The sequence below is a fragment of the Perognathus longimembris genome, chromosome 11 (genome assembly GCF_023159225.1).
Source record: "Perognathus longimembris pacificus isolate PPM17 chromosome 11, ASM2315922v1, whole genome shotgun sequence".
NCBI lineage: Eukaryota > Metazoa > Chordata > Mammalia > Rodentia > Heteromyidae > Perognathus > Perognathus longimembris.
The window spans coordinates 10649462-10670063 of NC_063171.1; the positions used below are offsets into that span (position 1 = coordinate 10649462).

The following is a 20602-nucleotide window of genomic DNA, read 5'->3' on the forward strand; positions in this document are numbered from 1 at the left end:
GAGGTGAACAGATATGACATAAACTGTAGTGATAATTTCACATGTAAATTCATCCAAATTCATTAAGCTACAAATAATAAATGTGAAGTTTTTGTATATTAATAACTCCTCAGTATGATTTATAAAAATGAAGGAAATATTTCATTGAAAAATAAACTGATGCTTCTCTCCTCCCTCTCCCCATGAGAAAAAGCAGAACAAATCACCTTATAAACTTATAAACTATAGAAGGAATTATTAGCTGGTTATAGGTAGAACCAGAATGAAGCCAAGAATAAACTTGGTAAACACCTTCATTTTCACTTTAGAAAATGATTTTTCAATTCCTCCATTCATCACAGAGGCTAATTTGATTTTCACTATTTCATTGTCAAGGTATCACACAAAGGGTCACAACTCACCAGCAACTATTCACCTATGGCTTTGCAGTTCACATTGTGCATACCAGTCCTCTGCTCTCATTTTCATGGCATTTTGTATTTTCTCATCATCCCTGAGCTGCTGACCATACTGTGTGGCCCTACCCTGCACTTCCTACCTCTCCCTCAGAGTCAGTGGCAGTGCAGACAAGATAGAGCATTAAGGCTGTAACTTGGTAGAGAATAATCTCATTTTCCTCAGATACCACTACATAATTAACTGTTATCTACTTACGTTTAAGGGCCCCGATAAACATGTGCCATAGCCCGAAGAGCTGTTTTTTGTTTTTGTTTTTTAAGTTAGACATCAATATCAAATTGAAAATTTCATAAATTCTTGCCTTCATGGGAGAGTTTTGTATTTTAACAAACAATAGCTTCTTTCCACAAGAGCATTATGAATGGCTTCCTTCCTATTCAGTAGGTTTTCTTATTCTAGTTGGGTGCATGTTTCTACTTCTAGGCCAACCACACATGGATACTTATGAAGCCAAGACATGTACAACTCCCAGGGGTGAGAGGAAATGACAAATAACTAATCTAAACGGCAACAAAGATCACAACCCAATTGGAAGATGAACAAGACTTCAATGGCCATATTTAAAGAAGATATACATATAGTCAATAAGGATGTAAAAGGATACTCAGCTTCACAATAGGAAAATAAGTGAAGACTACAATAAAATGCACCCATCAAAATGGTCAGTATAAAAAAAACAAAAACAATAATATTTGTAAAGATATGGTGAGACTGGAACGCTCTTGGTTGGAAGGTAAAACAAAACAGTCACTAGAAAATATAACATGGTCATTTCTCACAAAACTGAAAACTATAATCACTAAATAATTCAGTAATCGCACTTCCAGATATATAGTAGTACCTCTGTTAGCCATAAAAGATAAGTATGAAAATCCCAAATATATATGTGTGTTATGTGTGTGTACACTTATATACATATATTTATATCCCATTTATATCCATATATATCCCATATATATGTGCACACATATAATGTAATTGTATATATTATAAAGTTACATATATACAATGTTACTTTTTATTATACATGGTAATTATGTTATTTCATGTCTATAGGAGTACGATAGTTTCATTTATAAATTTAGAGATTAATAGCAGTGTTAGTAATCAAATAGAACAATTACAATCACATACTCTAATGAGATATATAAATGTGACTTCTCTCTCAAACTATCTTGCATTGTACCCTTTAGCTTTTTGTGCTGTAGGATGACACAATGCCTCCTTGATGAGATGAAGTGCGGTGAATAATGTAGGCACAATGAGGTAATAAGATATTATAGAACTGCTGAGGTCAAATCTACGGACTATTCATTTCTGGGTTGTCTCATTTCATTTTTTTTTTTTTTTGCCAGTCCTGGGCCTTGGACTCAGGGCCTGAGCACTGTCCCTGGCTTCTTTTTGCTCAAGGCTAGCACTCTGCCACTTGAGCTACAGTACCACTTCTGGCGATTTTCTATATATGTGGTACTGGGGAATTGAACCCAGGGCCTCATGTATACGAGACAAGCACTCTTGCCACTAGGCCATATTCCCAGCCCCTCATTTCATATTTTTGGACTGCAATTGATCATAAAACTATGGATAATGGTGGCTACGATACACCCCAAAGAAGGAAAGGCAGGGTATACATCACAGATTTGTATGCCAGTGTTCAGAAGAGCATGATCCACAATTGCCAAAAGGCAAAAACAACTCAAATGATCAGATGAATGGATGAACAAACATGGTACATATATCCAACTAATTCTCACTCATCACAAGGGGAAGATAATTCTGACATGTTTAAAACAATGGATTAACTTTGAAAACATTATACTAACACTGATATTAAAGGACAAATGATATATAATTCCATTTGCACAATTCCTAAAAGAAAAAGGGTCATAGAAACAGAAAGCAGGAAAGCAATTACCAGGGGCTAGGAAAGAGGAAGGGAAGAATGGGAAGAACTGTTTAATGGTTACAGAGACAGCAGAATAACAATTACCAGAGGCTAGGGAAATGGCAGGGAAGGATAAAGATCAATTGTTTAATGGGTACAGAATTTCAGATTTGCAAGAATAGATTTTCTGATGGATAGTGCTTGCTCATGGTAGTGAAACATGACTGTGTTTAATAGTACAAATACTGTGCTAAGCTATAGTAATAAAAACAGCTAAGTACAAGAACAGGCCTGAGGACCAATGGAATAGAACTGAAGACCCAGAAGTTAACCTATTTTGATAAGGAAGCCAAAAAATAGGAAGGATGAAAAAAAGCCTCTGCAACAAATGGTGCTGGAAAAATTGGTTAAACCCCTGCACAAAACTAAAGCTAGATCCTTATATTATCATCCTGAACCAGAATCAATTCCAACTGGATGGAAGATCTTGAGGTAAAAGCAGACACCCTGAAAACATTATAGGAAGGAATAGGAGAAACATTAGAGCTTCTTAAGGAGGCACAGGTCAAAAGTTTCTTAATAAAGGTCCAGAATCACAAAAAAAAAATCAAAGAAAGGTTGGACAAATTAGATTGCATTGAACAGCAGAACTTCTGCATGGCAAAGGACATAGCTAGTAAGATAAATAAAGTTGTTAATAGTTAAAAATAGTCAAAATGAGCTGGGTGCTGATGGCTCATACCTGTAATCCCAGCTATTCAGGAGGCTGAGATCTGAGGATTGCAGGAAAGTCCCCATGAGACTCTTATTACCAATAAGCCACTCAAAAATTGGAAGTGGTGCTGTAGCTCAAGTGCTAGCTTTGAGCAGAAAAGGACTCTGGGACAGTGCCCAGGCCCTAAGTTAAAGCCCCACAACTGAAAAAAAATGAAACAAAATGGCAAAGTTTATAATATGTATATCATATAAATTTTAAGAAAAAAGACAACTGGTAAGTATAGACTTTGGTAGCTTTACTTCCCAATTCAGAACTCCCCACTAAACTGTCCAAGATTCCTATATAGCTTCCTGTCATCTTGGTCACTGGGGTCCTATATTTTAAAATTTCCTTCAGTGTTCCAGGAAACTATTACTAACCAATTTCAAGTGCTACTCCTTGCTTCTTCTGTCTAGGGATCAACTAGCTAAATTCATTTGGCCAGCCAAAGGGGGACTTGTTGTCAACAGACTTCTACCTATATTTATACAGGCATGTTACACCTTTCATCTGCTAGTCTGCTGTATTCATGGGATCACTCACAAACCATGGTTGCATTTCCAGTAAGTTACTCACCTCCCTTTCTGATAGTTCTCATGCTACAGTAGAATGGAATCCACCAAGGCACTGGAGGGCTCAGACCTCAGCCTCATGGCCTATTCCGCTCTGTATCTACCTGGTTTTAGCTGTCTCTCAAACCAATCTCAGCTCCTACCTCTAATGCCATGGGATTGTGCAAATAAAACCTTGTGTATATATGTTTGCTTGGGGTGGGGAACAAATATCCACAACTAATAAACCAAACGCTGAAGAAGAGAGGAGAAAATATGTTCCAGGATTTGTAATGATATGAAAAACTTCCCCTGAAAATTGGATAAAATAGCATCCAGAAAAGGAGTAATATTTGACATGTGATAACAAGGCTCTCTGCACTCCTTTGTTTTCATTTCCAACTTTTATTAAAAAGTTTCTACGATCTTAAAAACAAAAACAAAAACACATTTTATGTTCCAATTTTGTTGTAGCTTCTATTTCTTTTTCTGGCATTTCTTTTCAACAATTATGCTTTGCCCTCATACATTTTCCACTGCTGTCACCATGTTTTTGCAAACGACCTTTTTTTTTTGTTTTTTTTTTTTTTTATTTGGCCAGTCCTGGGCCTTGGACTCAGGGCCTGAGCACTGTCCCGGGCTTCTTTTTGCTCAAGGCTAGCACTCTGCCACTTGAGCCACAGTGCCACTTCTGGCCGTTTTCTATATATGTGGTGCTGGGGAATCGAACCCAGGGCTTCATGTATAGGAGGCAAGTACTCTTGCCACTAGGCCATATCCCCAGTCCAACAAAAGACCTTCTTGAAAGGCTGAGATACATCACTTGCATTGTAGTGTCCCAACTACTTGCTTTTATTCTGCCTCCTAACTTCCATTATACAGTTCAATATTATCAAATCTCTATGAAACAGAGGTATAAATCCACACCATATCCTCTAAAACTCTGGGTTATCTTTGGGTCTATTAATGATCAATGGGATATTTCAAGGCTAACACTCTTTAAAGTTCATTGCTGTTGCAAATATTGGACAGTATGAAATTTTCTTATGCATTTAGATAATACAAGAGATCACTAGGAAATTTCCCACTTACAATGGGTTATCAATCTGAATTCCCTTCCTTGTTGTCCCACCTGTTTTATCCTATCACCCCTTGAGCCCATCCTAGTCTATGTATTTCTTCACCTAATTTCTAAATAGATTACTAAAGTCCAGATAACTTTTGAATAATTTTGATCTTTAACATGTCAGATTTAAGCATATTGGTGCATCTTCAGATTTCACCACGTCTGTGTTCAAAGTACTTTGAGAACAATGAGAAACCATTTCATCTTTTTTCTCCTGTTGATATTCCATTAATGTTTTTATCTTTATTAAAAAGGTGATGACGGGCTGGGGATATGGCCTAGTGGCAGGAGTGCTTGCCTTGTGTACATGAGGCCCTGGGTTCTTTTCCCCAGCACCACATATACAGAAAACATCCAGAAGTGGCGCTGTGGCTCAAGTGGCAGAGTGCTAGCCTTGAGCAAGAAGAAGCCAGGGACAGTGCTCAGGCCCTGAGTCCAAGGCCCAAGACTGGCCAAAAAAAAAAAAAAAAGGTGATGAGCAGGGGGGTTACAGTTACATAAGTAAGGTCATGATTACATTTGTTTTTAAACATGGTTACCCCTTACCTCATTTTCTCCTGCTTACCTTTCCCTAAACCCTCCCCTCCCAACCATGTAAGGTTCATATTCACCGATGTCAAGTAAGTATTATTGTTCCATTAATTCATCCTTTGACCTGCTTGCTGTTTCTGTGATTCTCTTTCCCTTCTTATATATAAGACACAAGGTAGAGAAAACTAAGAGAAATGAAAGGAGAAAAAATTAGATCCAGGACATAATAAGAACCTCTTATTTCTATATCTTGGAATTAAATTCCCCAATAACAAACCCCCAGGAAACAACCCCATTAACAGAGGGCTAAAAACTTAAAGAGGGACTTCTCTTCAGAGGAAATACGAATAGCCAAGAACTAAACGAGGAAATGGTAAACATCTCTGACCATAAAAGAAATGGAAATCAAAACAACACAGAGTTCCCAACCGCTGTCTCATATGTCCAACATCTTGCAACGTTACAGATTGTGTATCCACCTCCCCCAAGCATCAACAATGGTAAGTTAAAAGTTTTTACAACTTCTACACACTTATCATGACCTTTGACTGTTAGGTTGAAGCAACCAAGTCTATCCTCAGATAATGAATCTGCACCACATTGCAATACCACAGCACTGGGTTGATACGTCTTCATCACTTTTGAGATGATAGGCTTAAATATCTGCCCATATGACTCATCCTCTATACCATCTCTCATTGGAAAATTGACAGCATAATATTTGCCCTTTCCAGCACCAGTATCCCTCAAGTCTCTTGTGGAAGGAAACAGTCATCACGATCTGTTGTATAAAAAGCTTCTTCAACACCATCACCATGATGGATATCTATGTCAATATATAAGACCCTTTGATGATACTTAAGTAACTCAAGGATAGCAAGCACAACATCATTCACATAACAGAATCCTGATGCTTCCGATTTCTTGGCATGATGTAATCCTCCAGCCCAGTTGACAGCCATATCAGTTTGTTGTCGGTTCAATTTCACAGCCCCACGAACTGAACCACCAGTGGAGAGTTGACAAAATTCAAAGAGCCCATCAAACACGGGACAATCTTCTCCAACATTAAATCTCTGCATCTGTTTACTATACTCAGACATGTTGTCTGGTCTTATTGACCGTATTAATTTGATATACTCATCACTGTGATACTTTGTCATTTCTTCAGCAGTGGCTTTATGGGGCCTATATATTTCTATTTTTCTGTATAAACCATAATTTAACAGCAAGTTATGAGTCATCTGAATTCTGTGTGGTTTCGTGGGATGACCCTGTCCATAATAATAATTTCCAGTATCACCATCGTAATAGTAGCAGACTTTCTTCTTGCCGCCTCCTTGACTGTACCCCATGGGCTCGACGGCCGCCTCTGCCTCCCGGCTCCGGCTCCTCCTCTCACTGCTAGGGCTGCCGCTGCGGCTAGGAAAGGACCGAGGGGCTGGTCCTGCAGGGGAGAGGAGGTCGGCCTGAGGGCGGGAGGCCTGCCACGGATGACTTGGAACCGCCTGGCTGAGGCGCCGAGACCATGGAGAGGGAGGCGGGGGAGGGGGGGGGGGCGGCAGCGGCGCCAACGCGCCATATTCCACAATTTTTTAAAAAACAAAATTCAAATGTTTGTGATAATCTACTTTCCATTCTCACATTCTACAGAATTTGAATTCTTAATGCTTTGGTAAAGAGGCACACTCTCTTCTTGAATGGTTTTGCTTTATTTCCAGCACAAATTACATTGCATGCATTTGTGATACCAATTAAGGGCTTATCAAGAGTATAAATATCGGGCTGGGGATATGGCCTAGTGGCAAGAGTGCTTGCCTCGTATACATGAGGCCCTGGGTTCGATTCCCCAGAACCACATATACAGAAAATGGCCAGAAGTGGCGCTGTGGCTCAAGTGGCAGAGTGCTAGCCTTGAGCAAAAAAAAAGAAGCCAGGGACAGTGCTCAGCCCCTGAGTCCAGCCCCAGGACTGGCCAAAAAAAAAAAAAAAAAAAAAAGAGTATAAATATCGGGGCTGGGGATATGGCCTAGTGGCAAGAGTGCCTGCCTCATATACATGAGGCCCTGGGTTCGATTCCCCAGCACCACATATACGGAAAATAGCCAGAAGTGGCGCTGTGGCACAAGTGGCAGAGTGCTAGCCTTGAGCAAAACAAAGCCAGGGACAGTGCTCAGGCCCTGAGTCTAAGCCCCAGGACTGGCCAAAAAAAAAAAAAAAAAGAGTATAAATATCTTGCATATTCATATTTAAGAAGACGTCAAACTACAAATTTCCTTAAATAGCCCAAAGTTAACTGAAATAAGGACCCATATGAGTACAAATTTGTCAGACTTTACCAAGTAAAATCAGACATTTCCTCATCATCCGCCTTTTGGTGGCATTGCAAGAAGGAATCAAGTAAGGACCTAGCACGAGGATAAGGAGGCGCAAGGTGGGATAGAAGTGGGAGGTGGCTGGCAGATTTTTAAAATAAAATTAAAAAGGAAAACCAGGGAATAACTAAGGCAAACCAAAAGATTCTGAGGAGTCCCTGCCATAATCTTAGTTTTAAAGGTTAAGACTTAGTAGCCTAGATGAGGCACAGATCTCAAGCTGCTTCTTGGGATGTGGTGTTACTAAGTTCGTAGCTGCAGCACAGGTGGACCAAGACAAGCAGCTTCTCTTGACCTCTGCTCCCAGGAAGAAGATAGGTGAGTGCTGAGGTCACCTTGAGAGGCATCAAAAAGATGTCCACACGGCCTTCCATAAGAGCCAGCATTGTATGAAGAATGAAAAGGCTGACCCACGCATAGTAGTGGGAGGGAATATCATGGCTTCACGTTGCTGTGGGTACCGGAAGTTATAGCTGTTCATGGGCAGACACTAGGTAGCACAGTGACTCAGGCTTCCCACTCTCTTGCAGGATACCTAGAATGCCCATAAGTTTGGAGAAGGGAGATGAAAGCTGAAGGTGTTGATTTCGTGATATGTGAGAACATTGGAAGGTGTGATGAAAGCAGACACTATTGGTGATGAGGGCAGAGGCCGCTGGTGGTGAGGGCAGAAACCAGAGGTGCTCATGTTCTGTACTTGCAGGCCCCTGGCCACCAGCATGGTGGTAACCTTCTCCTCACTTTGGAAGTTGACCAGATGCCCTGCCATTTTGTCTGTGTCGACTCTCTCCTAGAGCTTTTTCTAGTACTGCATTTCCCTCTCTCTTTCTATGAGCTCCTGAGACCATTCTTAACCAGATCTCCGGGGATTGTTTGGAAGTCCCTGCTAGCAGGCCCTCGGAACTCATCTTTTTCCTGCTGCTGTCTTTGCTCCTTCCGGGCCACAAGGTAGGCCATGTGGAGGAACAGCTTCCTCCTTTACTGTTTGTCATTCTTAGGGGCCAAATTTCAATATTCGAGATGTGAAATCTGTAGGGTTTTCTTCTCACTGTGGTAACAGAGTGTTATTGGTTCACTAAGCTTGATTTTACCTCGAAGCATCTACAAGTAGGTTGCACACTTTATGTACCATTTTTCTTGAGTAGTATTTCTTCAAAGCAAGAACATCTCCTTATACAAGGATGCTAAATAGCCATAGTGAACAGTCATCGAAATCCAGTAAATTAGGCACTGATGGCATATCTGTAGAAGCATTTGCTTGGCAAATGCAGGGCCCTGAGTTCAAACACCATTACTGCAAAAAAAAAAAGTAAATCAGTGATTTACAGATTCCATTTAAACGTTGCTTAATTAATAACTAATGAGGCTAGTCCAGGATCCTGTACCACCCTAGCGATCACATTTCTCCAGTTCGGAATTCCAGTAATTCTATGACTTTCATAATCTCATTGAAGATTTCAGGACATCCCTTTCATAGAATGCCCTTCAAAATAAGTTTGACGTTTGCTCAATGAATAGATCTGCATAGTAAAAACTATGTATCTATTGCCACATCTAGAATTCCAGTTCCAAACAATATCCAATTCATTTCTGCATTCCTCTTTTGTACTTCCAACAATTGTCTTCTGTGATATTAAGACATGTACCAATATCTCCAATATTTTTATGTATAGTTTCCTACTATGTAATCTACCTTCCAACCCTGCCTATCTGGCTCCTAGCACCTACCTCACATGGCTTCTTTACTTAGTACCAAGCATGACAGTGAACTCAAGAATATTAGGAAAGGAAAAATATAAACAGTGCTCAAACTTTTAAAAATGATTTGTATTGCTACTGGTGGAGAAGAGATTACAAAAGAGCAGAGTGACTCAGGTCTGGAGATGGAGCACTTGCCTCGCATATACAAGCCTTGGATTCGGTCCCCACCTGTGGGAGAATGTTTCTCTGACCTGTGATGGACTCGTCTCTGCCAAGCCTCTTGGAATGCCAAAGGCCCACAAACGGATGCCTTTGCTAAGGCATTTTCTGTGTTTGATGGCCCAAAGAAACCATTTGGTCATGAGACTCTACTTCCCTGAATAGAGAGTCTTTGGGTAGACTTGTTTGCCCAGCTGCTCTGGGGAAGGGCTTTTACAGTATGTAGGGAAGTCAATTGTCAAAGATAATCAGCTAGGTGATAGAGTATTGCCTTGACTGGCCTGATCCTTTGTTGTAGTGATATCTGCAGCCATGCATTCATATGTATATCTTTCTGTTTTAATTTTACTCTTGAATTTGTAAACTTATTTCTAACCATATATAAACCCTGGCCCTCTTAAAATAAAGTGTGCATTGGTTCACTCGCCTCTGCATCCCCAGTGTCCTGATTTTTGTCGTTACAGTTACCCAGGTTCAAGCCTCCTCCAGAGGGCTGATGCAGAAAGGCCCCACACAGGGCTGCAACACCCACCCCTGAAGAAAAAATAAAATAAAAGATGAATCAGAACAGCTATAAGCCAACTTGATCACTAGTTTATATAAGAAAAATAATAAGAGCTAAAGTGTGGGTGAGAATTACACAATTGTATAATGGGTTGGCTGTTGGTGAGTTGTGAGGACCAAGAGGCATAATGAAGCTTCCTAGGGTTTGACTTGGGCAGTGGGTGATGGGGATTAGGACAGAGGAAGGAAGATAAATGGCACAAAAGATGTTTAGGATGAAGGGCAAATTAAGGGGTATATTATAGAATATTTGAGCCTTCTAATTTTAGAATATTAAAATTTAGAATTGAATATTCAATTGACAATGCCAGGTAAATAGTAAATAGTGACATCATCAGCATTACATCTGGCATATAATTTCATGGAACTAAACGAGATCTCAGAAGGAAAGAATATGTCTGAGCACTGTACCTTTTAACTAAGAGTAGATACTCTAACTCTTGAGCTATAGCTCCTAATTCTGGAAGTTTTGCTGGCTAATTGGAATTTCCTGCCCTGCCTGGCCTTGAGGCCAGATCCTCAATTTCACCTTCCTGAGTAGTTAGGATTATAGTCATGACTTAAATCCTACTCTTTTTATCTTGAATTTCCCTTACTCATTACCAATCACTTCAATTTTTTTTCATTTATCTAATTTTTAAAAGTAAATTTTCCAATTTTTTTTTAGCATTTAAGACTTTGGCATCTTTAATAAATTCTTCTACATCTTCATTTTCATATCAAATACCTCTTACCTTGCTTTTCATTTACATCCATTATCCCTTTCCCCAAGCCTTTTCTCCTAATTGGGGTTTCTACTTTGATCCATTTTTGTTTTATGTTTCTTTTTATTGTGTTTATTGTTGTTGTTTTATTTTGTCTTTGCTATTCTGGAAGTTTCTGTATAAGCTTTGTTTTACTTTTTATTGTTAATGGAATCTGTATTTATTACCATTAACACAGAACCTGCCAACTTATTCTCCTTAGTTCTAGTATTTTGGACATCCTCAGGAGGGCTAAATCTTGCCAAGACTAGAAAAATGCTATGCATGGCCATTTTAAAATTTGAAAATAAAGTTAAATTCACACTTTGTATAATCTTAAACATAAGTCACACACACAAAAAGCTTTCATTGCTTTCAAGCACAGCTTTGCTTATACCACTGTTACAGTGGGGCAAGCCTTTGGAAAAGATCCATTGCATTTTTTTCTGCGGTATCTTTCAGGTACTGTTTTTGCATAGTTGTTAAAATACAAGGTAACTACTATCTGACTCATCCTAGAAAATAAAAATCCCACAGCAGGGCTTCTTTTCTGATAGGGGCTGTTCAGTGATAGAGGCTTCTCTAAGACATGTGCTTTGCTACTGAGTCTACTGCAAACCCCCATATATTTCAACAATGTCCATGTCCTGAGGCATTGCATCCATAGACATTAAAATTCCACTTTGACATTTATAGAATTTACGTTTCTATTTTTGGATTAGTCTTCCCAGGACTTCACTCTCTTGACTATATTCTTACCTGTTGCAATTGGTATCTATTTCTAGTTGTGTATTTTATGAAAATAAATCATGAAGATGCATTCTGTACAGTTAGTTTCCATTTGCTGCTGGCTTAAGTGCCCACTCCTTACAGAGATAAAAATTCAGGTATGAAAATACAATTATTCATAAATGTTAAATTCCAGCCCCCTGGTGTGTATGTTATTTTCTGGCTAATTTTCTAATTATTAAAAAGAAGCTTTGCAATTTAATACACATCTTATACTTAAAAAAGGTTTCAATTGCCTACAATAATTTGCCTAAATAAACCCAATAAAACAGGTAATGTGTATGTGCCTTGCAAAGAAGAACTCTGTTTAGATATGAGTTACCAGGGTTGTACATGATGTCTAAAAATGTCTACTAAAATTCCCATGAAGTGATGGAACACTCACTGTGCTAGGAAAAAGTAAATATATCGCACAAATTTCTGTTTAATATTTGATGGTATGTATCTTAGCAGCAGATCAAAAAGTAAATATGCTATTTAACACTTTGTATGTGGTTCTTTGCCCAAAGTAAAAATGATATGAAATGCTTGAATAGTAGGTGTTGTACCAATGATCTGTCCATGATGACCAGAGATCACAGTGTATTTATATCCCTTAAGAAGCAGACAAGCTTGGCTCTGCATGGAACCCAGTAACCCTGAACATAGACAACCCTTATTTTCATGAGCTACTGAGGACATATAATCTCATCTGAAAGACTTGGCTTTATGCTATGACTGACTACATTGTACAAAAGATGTGCTGTACTTACTAGGAATACACATGCAAATGGTCAAGGGATCTACTTAGGGAAATCTATCCAGAGTAGACCTCAAGTTAACTAAAATATAAAACAAAATAAAAACATTAAAATAGTGGTGTTTAAATTGGAATTAGGCAGATAAACATGGAAGTTATACCACAAACCTTTCTTTCTTATTATCCAACAAACAAATGAAAGAATATGTTTTTCTTCTCCCAATACTAGGAGTTGAACTCAGCCTCATGTTTGGCTGGCTTGCTGGCTGATGCCTAACCACTTGAGCCATGCCTCACCACTTGAGCCATGCCTCCAAGCTATCATTTTGTGGGTGAATTGGAGATGGAGTGTCACATGCTGAAAAGCCAAAATGACTCTATTTTCAGGCAGCCCCCATTTGTTGATTGTTAAAACTATAAGTAACCCAGAATCCCCCTGAATTCCAGTAACTAACTTGGCTGTGCTGAATCTAAACCATTTGTGCTAAAATTGCTACATCATAAACTTTTGAAATCAGGCTCTATAGCTGACTTAGATTCCCATAGATTCTAGGAAATGACTGTGCTAGCCTGAGATAAGTAAGCCCTGAGACAAGCAGATTTGCCATATCTTCTGGTGTGAAGAACTAATTAACTTTGCAGGAAGCCCCCCTGCTAACTCTAACCACCCCAGAATGTCTCTAGCCCTGAGACAATCAGATTTGCCATATCCTTTTGTTTGAACAACTGATTGCTGTAACTTTGCTGGAAGCCCCATACTAACTCTAATCACCCCAGAATGTCAATGACAATAATCCTTTTGTTCCAACACCTAATTACTAATTACTGTAACTTTGTGATTTTTGCCTATATAAACCCTGTGAAATTTCAGCTCGGGGCTTCCTCCTAAATTCTGCTGTGAAGGTGTTTAGGACGAGGCCCGAGCCGCGGCCCACCTGAATAAAACCTTGCTTTTGCATTTCGGAACGTCTGGCTTCTTGGTGGTCTTCTTGGTGGTCTTCTCGCGACTTGGTATTTCAATGCCTTTTTGCCTGTGCTGGCTTTGAACCATGATCCTCCAGATCTCAGTGTCCTTAGTAGCTAGATTTACAGGCATTAGCTATTGGTGTTGGTGCCCAACGAATTAATATACATTCAAAACATTGTATGAGCAAAGCTACAAAGCATAAATTATTTGATGCCAGGATCAAAATTACCCTGATGGCACTCTTTAATTACCAAAAGGTTAAAAATGATAGAGTTTATAAACACAGTTTAGAGAGACAAAGTAACAGAACAAAGTATCTTATGCCATGTTGATTCTGCCATGGCAAAATATAAAGTTTTGTACTTCAGTATGCAGCTGGTCACAAAACCTGTCTCAAGTCAGACTCATCAGAGATGTTCCTGGCTGAGCCTGCAGGAAGCTCATGCTTCTTCTAATGAGGCAACCTCAGTTTATCATGCAAAAGCCCTCAAGAAGAGACAAAGAACAACTGAAGAATAAACTCAGTGATCCTCAGAATTGGAGTTTTAAGCTATAGTGCCTGTAGCATTTGTACAGTTTAATATTAAGAGTGAAGGTGTTATATAATAGGGTAATCATTGTTTCAATATCAGCACAAGACAGAACAATAAATAGAAAATCAGTGGGATAAATGGAGATTTTATTTTGAAAAAGGAAATTTATGAATGCTGAAGATATTAAAATTAGGAGAATACCAAAAGGAAGTTATTGTCTATAGACAGAGGGGATTTAGTTTATTGGAATAGATGTAGATATATAGCATTTAATTGTAAGAATGTCTTCATTTTTTTTCAATTTTTTATTATCAAACTGATTACAGAGAGGTTACAGTTTCATACGTTAGGCATTGGATACATTACTTGTACTGTTTGTTACCTCGTCCCTCAATGTCTTCAATTTTTAACCACACAAAGATCAAAACAAAAAAATGTGGTCAAAAGAAGTTTCATAAGGTTTCTGAGTTACTCCATATTTGGTTGTCTAAGAAGGACAATTAAGAAAAAGGGAAGCTTATGTGCATAAAATGAGTATTAATCCAAATGCAAGGGCAACTACAGCCACATTCTCCTCTGCCTTGGGTGTGTTGGGGAACAAGAAGGAGTTTATCAAAGAGCAATGTACTTGGACAAATATCAACCTTCAAACTTACTTCCCTCTTTTGATGGCATTGGCTGTGAATCTGCTGACCTGGGTTAGAAAGTGATGTGCAGAGAGAACCACAGTGACAGGCCTGGCCCACAGCAGCACTACTGCTCAGAGGGAAATTGGTGTGGCTGGAACAAAACAGATGGACTCCTCTGGCCATTCCTTGTGGGACTAGAGCATTGGAGGCAGCTTCCTAACTAGCAGGCTCTCTCTGACCTGACATGTTACTGCACTGCCCACCATGATAGAAGGGAGTAAAACAGATAGTAATGAGTAAGGAATTCTCTCAGGGAAGTCTTACAAATGAAGCCTTTTGTAAACTTTGTTTTCTGTCAGAAACAGATGCTATGGTATTGCTTCACTCTTTTCCTTATTAAGTCTGAATAGTTTGGCATTCATTTTGTATATATTGGGCAAAGCAACATAATGAACTAGTCTTTTTACATTCACCATCACAAGGCCCAGAGACAACAGTTTAAACAGTTTAATCAGTACGAATACCCTCTGTTTTATGAAGATTAAAAGTACTTTTGAGAACAAATATGGATTTGTCCTCTAGAAGCACTTCTACTTCTAAGAAACAGCAAATGAGCTTAGTTAATTTTTCATATCCAGCAGTTTCTTAATTGTAGTTATGGGGTTTTTGTCCAGAATGCATTTAATTTGGAAGCATTCCCAAGATATGTAAGTCTGAGTGTCAAAGTCTTTCTTTAAGAACAAATTGGATTTAGTAGTGTTTAGATTGAACCAGGGCATTTTGTTATTTCTTCTCACACAAATTCTCACTACTCATGCTGAGGAAACCACTAGTCAAGTGACACTTATTATAGCTTTTCTCAACCAACTGAACAATATTTATTGAGTTCCTACTATGTGTGGAACACAGCAGCAAGCATGTGAGGAATTAAAATGTATATCGTGTACAGTTCTGTGTCCCAGCTTGCAGATTTATTATGAAGAGAAAGCTGGGCTATGATCTGTGAGGCAGGAATATTTTCATAGAAACTTGGTGTGGGCCTTTTGATATGGCTCCTTTAAATCCGCGCTTGATTTCTGGGTTCCATCCCTGTTATGAGGGGTCTTACCAATTTCCTGCACCTCTTGTCAGCATTTGAAACAATTTTGATTCTTTATATTTTGTTGAATGGTAAATGCCTAGTCCCTGATCTCAACACTCCAGAAAAGCAGATTAAAATATAACTTTAATCATATATATGTGAATCACTTACTATAGACAAAAATCTATTTAGGTAGTTCTGTACCACATAACATTTCTACCAACAACATAGCACATGTATTGCAGTTATTTTTATAAGATTGTAATGGGGCTGGAAAATTCCTATCACCTAGTGACATTGTAGTACAAACCATTACATGGGTGTGTTTGCTTTCATATGTTTGAGTGAATACGGTGTAAACAAACTTATTGCTCTGCAGATCTGTGTGTGTTTGTGTGTGAGTGCCAGACCTGGGACTTCAACTCAGGGCCTGAGTGCTGTCCCTGAGCTTTTCAGTGCTCTACTACTTGAGCTACAGCTCCACTGCAAGCTGTGTGTGTGTGTGTGTGTGTGTGTGTGTGTGTGTGTGTGTGTATGTGTGTGTGTGTATGTGTGTGTGTGTGTGTGTGTGTGTGTGTTTAATTGGTGGCTAAAGGTCTTTTGGACTTTCCAGGCTGGCTTCAAACCTTTGTCCTTACAACATAGCCTCCTGACTAGCTAGGATTGCAGGCATGAGTGTACAGCAGCATTGCTAATTTTAGAAAGACAGCAATACAATATATATATGAGCACAATACATCATAATGATGATAAATGGTGGTTACTGGTGTGCATGTATATGATGCTTAGGTTAAAGTCAAGAGAATTATGCATGCAAAAATACTTCATTTAAGTTTTATAATAAAAACTTAAAAAAATACTTCATTTACTTAAAAATATTAGGGTACAATAGTATGCTGTGTTTGTTATGCAGGCAATAGGCTCGCTCATACCTGTCATTTACCAAATCACTTTATTCAATCAAGAAGCCATGATGAATAACAAACCATTATACATCTAGATATTTGTAGACACCATCTATGATGTTTTCACAGTGAAAAAATAACCCAAAGATGCATATCTCAGAATGATTACCATCCTAAAACAGAACGATAATATATGCAAATATTTTGTTATCCATGAATTGGTAACTATTTCTACTATTTTTCAGTGTAAAAAAAAAACCTTGAAGCTGAAGTGGGAGTTGCTAGACCCCAGTCAGGTACCTAAGTCCAATGTTCTTTAACCTGGACCTTAGGCCAACCTTCTCCATCTCCAAGTTTCAGGATCTTTTCCTAGCACCAGGCTCCTTTGAGAACCTTCTGTCATTTAAGGGTTCCATATGCATGAGCCTTTTCTGTACAAAATAGGAAGCAAAGTAGAATGATATAAAAAAACATAAGCCTACAGGAAACACATTCTTAGTGCACAAGGAAACCCCAGGGTTACAAGAAACCATAAAGATTACAGTGATGATCCAGCGGTGGGGCTCACACATGTAATCCGAGCTACTCAAGAGGCAATCTGAGGATTACAATTTGAGGCCTTCTTAGTCAGACAAGTCAGAAAGACTCTTATCTCCAAATAAGTAGCAAAAAAAAGGAGGAGATGGAGCTTGTGACTCAAGTGGTAGAGTACCAGCTTTAAATGAAGAAGGTGATTATGAAGCCCCGAATTCCTGCCCCAGGACTAGAAAAACAATAAAATACAAGATAAAATAGAGTGCAGTAAATTGATCCAATCCTATATGCATCATCTATATACCAATAGTAATAATACCTGAATGTATATTTCTGGTTATGCCCTCTTCCCTCATGCTCCAGAATTATCTTTCCCTATCCATCCAGCATCTGGATATCTATTAAGCATCTCAGATACGAGAATAACACACAAGTGTCCCACATTCTGTTCCTTCTCTCATTGTTCCTGTTCCAGTCAGTGGCCCTGGCATTCATCCTTATAGCTGGTTCCTTGATTCTCTTCTGTCTTTGATTTACATTGATTGCATCATTGAACCCCATCATCAGTATCTCCAGAACACATTCAAAATTTGGAGCACATCTCTGCATTCCCAGCCCTGGCAAGCTCATCTACACCATGCTAGCCACTTGCCTAGATTGCTAAAGTGGCCTTTTGTGCTCACCCTTGCCCCTTATTTGATTGTCCAGCCAGCTTCCCCAATGGTCTTCTACAATCAGAGTATCATGTTGACCTCTCCCCATCTCATCAGCCTTCCTATAACTCTCAGAATAAAACACAGATTCCTTCCACAGCCTATGAAAACCATCGTGAACATGTTTTATACAGATTTTCCAAACCTACATCCAATCATTTCTCTCATCTAGGATTCTTCAGGCACATAGGAGATGAAAATGATGATTCCACTTAAACATTATGTTCTTTCTTTGGGGCTTATCTATATACTATCTTCCTTCTGTCTACAACTCTGTTCTTTTGGATTCTTCAATACTGTCAGTTTGATCTCTGTTTAAATATCATCTCAGAGAAGCCAACTTTGAAAGTTCTTTCCTTGATCTGCTTCACGGCTCCAAGTAAAGCACCTATTACCAAATTGCATGTGGATATTTTCCCACCTCCCTATCTCCCTAGATCGGCCTACAGGGCAGGGATCCTGTCTTTGTTTAATTTCAACACTCCAATGGCTACAACAGCTACTGGCACATCAGGGTGGTTAGGAAACATTCATGGTACAAATGAATGAAGCTGGGCTGATGTTTTAAAGTATGGAGAAAGCACCTATTTATTTTCTATATAAAGCATCCTTCTGCTTGGTGTCAGCCTTTGTTCCAGTTCAGGTCTTCTCTGACATCTTAGCACTGTCAGTGTGAGTGGGGCTTCTGAGAAAATGACTAGGAAGTTTCAAGCCTATTCATGCTGAGAGAATGGTATAAAACACAAGGTTAGTCAGTTTAGTGTGTGACAGAATCACTGTAGAATACAATTTATATAAATCACAGAATAAACAGAATAAATAAGATTAGTCATGGTTGTATAACTTCCATAATAAAAGCAGATCAATGCAAATATGACACATTTTGCATAAATCTCTACCACAATGACCTTCATTGTATTAATGAGGTTTTCTAAAGGGTTATTCATTACAATTTCTTATGTAAAGGCTAAAAAGTATTTATGAGGAAAAGTAGCTCTATACAACACAAAAGGAAGCTCTATACAACATAAAAGGAAATAATTTAAAATGTGAGTAAAATAATGACATAGGTGCTTACATAATGTTTACTAATTTAGTGGAAGATTCATAGCATTAACTTCCTATTTAGCTGGGATGGAGAAATGCACACACACACACACACACACACACACACACTACTTGCACTGGTTTATGAAGTATGGATTTAACTTTTTGGGAAAGATGAGATAATTTTTCTCCATAAATCAAAACAGTTTGTTCTTTAATGTTCAACCTCAGTTTTTCCTTATAATATGAAAGCATTCAAGAAGAAATTTTCATTAGAATGAAAGATAACTCTTCATCTAGTGTTCAGTGAAATGGGGGGAAATGGAAAGTCTGGGAGTGATTCTCCTATGAACTAATCAAGTGATACTATGATTAAAAAATGGTAGTGAAGTCATTTAAAGCCAGTAATGATGGGGAGTCACAAGCAATTATTTATTGCAGTAGTAAATAATACTGTGATTAACAAAAGACCAGAAGCAAAAGTTAATTGCTCCATTTTTTCATCATTTTTTACAGCAATGTCTTCTGAAAAATCTCTCCTTATCTTACCTACCCACTCCTCCAAGCACCAGTCTGAGAAACATAACACATGTAGAAATAGATTTTTATTTCCGAAAAATGCTTTACCATATCTCCAGGGAACATACAATACAGCAGTGCCTTTGGCATAATTTAGCATTGAATAGTGTACTGGTTAGATGGCCAGTTGCCAGGAGTATAGAATTACCACTTGTCCTAGCTCTCTTTTTGGCTATAGTTATTGAAGCTAGATCTGTGTGGACTTTGACTCCCTTTTTTTCTGGCAGAATACCTCTCAAGCCTACCAGGTGTGCCTGCTCTATCACACAGCACAAGTGAAACTTACTCGGGCAATGGATTCCCAAGACCAGCTCTTCAGCAAGGAGATAGGAGGCAATGGTGCAGGCTTCTCCATATCAGTTCCTCAATAGATGTTTGTGAGAGGCATCTATGTGTCTAGAAGCTCTGGAATGAGAATGGGTTCCCTCTGATCACAAGGCTAACCTCAATAACAGACTTAAGGTGGACTATTTTTCTGTTTCTTCCCTTAGTTCCTCACTCAGTGTGAGTATGAATAGGCAAACTCCAAAGTTCCTTCCAAGTTTCTTTGTGTGTGTGTGTGTGTGTGTGTGTGTGTGTGCGTGTGTGTGTGTGCATGCATGTGTGTGTGTATACATACATTCCAGGTGTGGAACTCGGTGTCTCTAATCTCACAAGTCTCCTGAAACATTTTAAGAGATAGTCAAGCCTGTTTTTTCTGTTCTTATGATTATTATTATTATTGTGGATAGAACCTGGGGCCTTGCCCATGCTGGTTAAAAGCAATACGCCGAGCTTCAGCCCCCTGTTGACCACCTATAAGTGGCAAGGGCTATGCCAGGTGTTGGAGATAGAGTAGTGTCAAGATAAACAGGTTCCAGACCTTACTGAGCTGACAGCACAGAGGGTAGTGGTATAAGTAGAGGAGTATCATGAAATGTATCAAAAGATATATTAGATACCATGAGATAATAAATCAGGCAGCTCAAACCATGTATTAGGCCTGGACATTAGTCCTAGAAGGTTTTCCTGGTAACTTTTTTTTTAATATAGAATGTTTCATGAATTTGCATGTTTTCCTTGCATAGGCCCCTTACTAATCTCTGCATTGCTCCAGTTTTAAACGATGGGCTGCTGCAGACAAAACATAATACAGTATTTTGAAGACCTTAAGAAGAGAAGTAGGCTGAGCTTAC

General features: G+C 38.8%; 2 protein-coding genes across 2 annotated transcripts in view; both read right to left on the reverse strand.

Annotated features, from left to right (window-relative positions):
• Pld5 (phospholipase D family member 5) overlaps nt 1-20602 on the reverse strand; it is a 377182-nt gene that overhangs the window by 240153 nt on the left and 116427 nt on the right. The window lies entirely within an intron of this gene.
• LOC125359756 (histone deacetylase 2-like) lies at nt 5715-6693 on the reverse strand. Its single transcript, XM_048357653.1, is given in 2 exon segments — nt 5715-6082; nt 6085-6693. Coding segments are annotated over 2 exon segments (948 nt in total). The 5' UTR covers nt 6665-6693.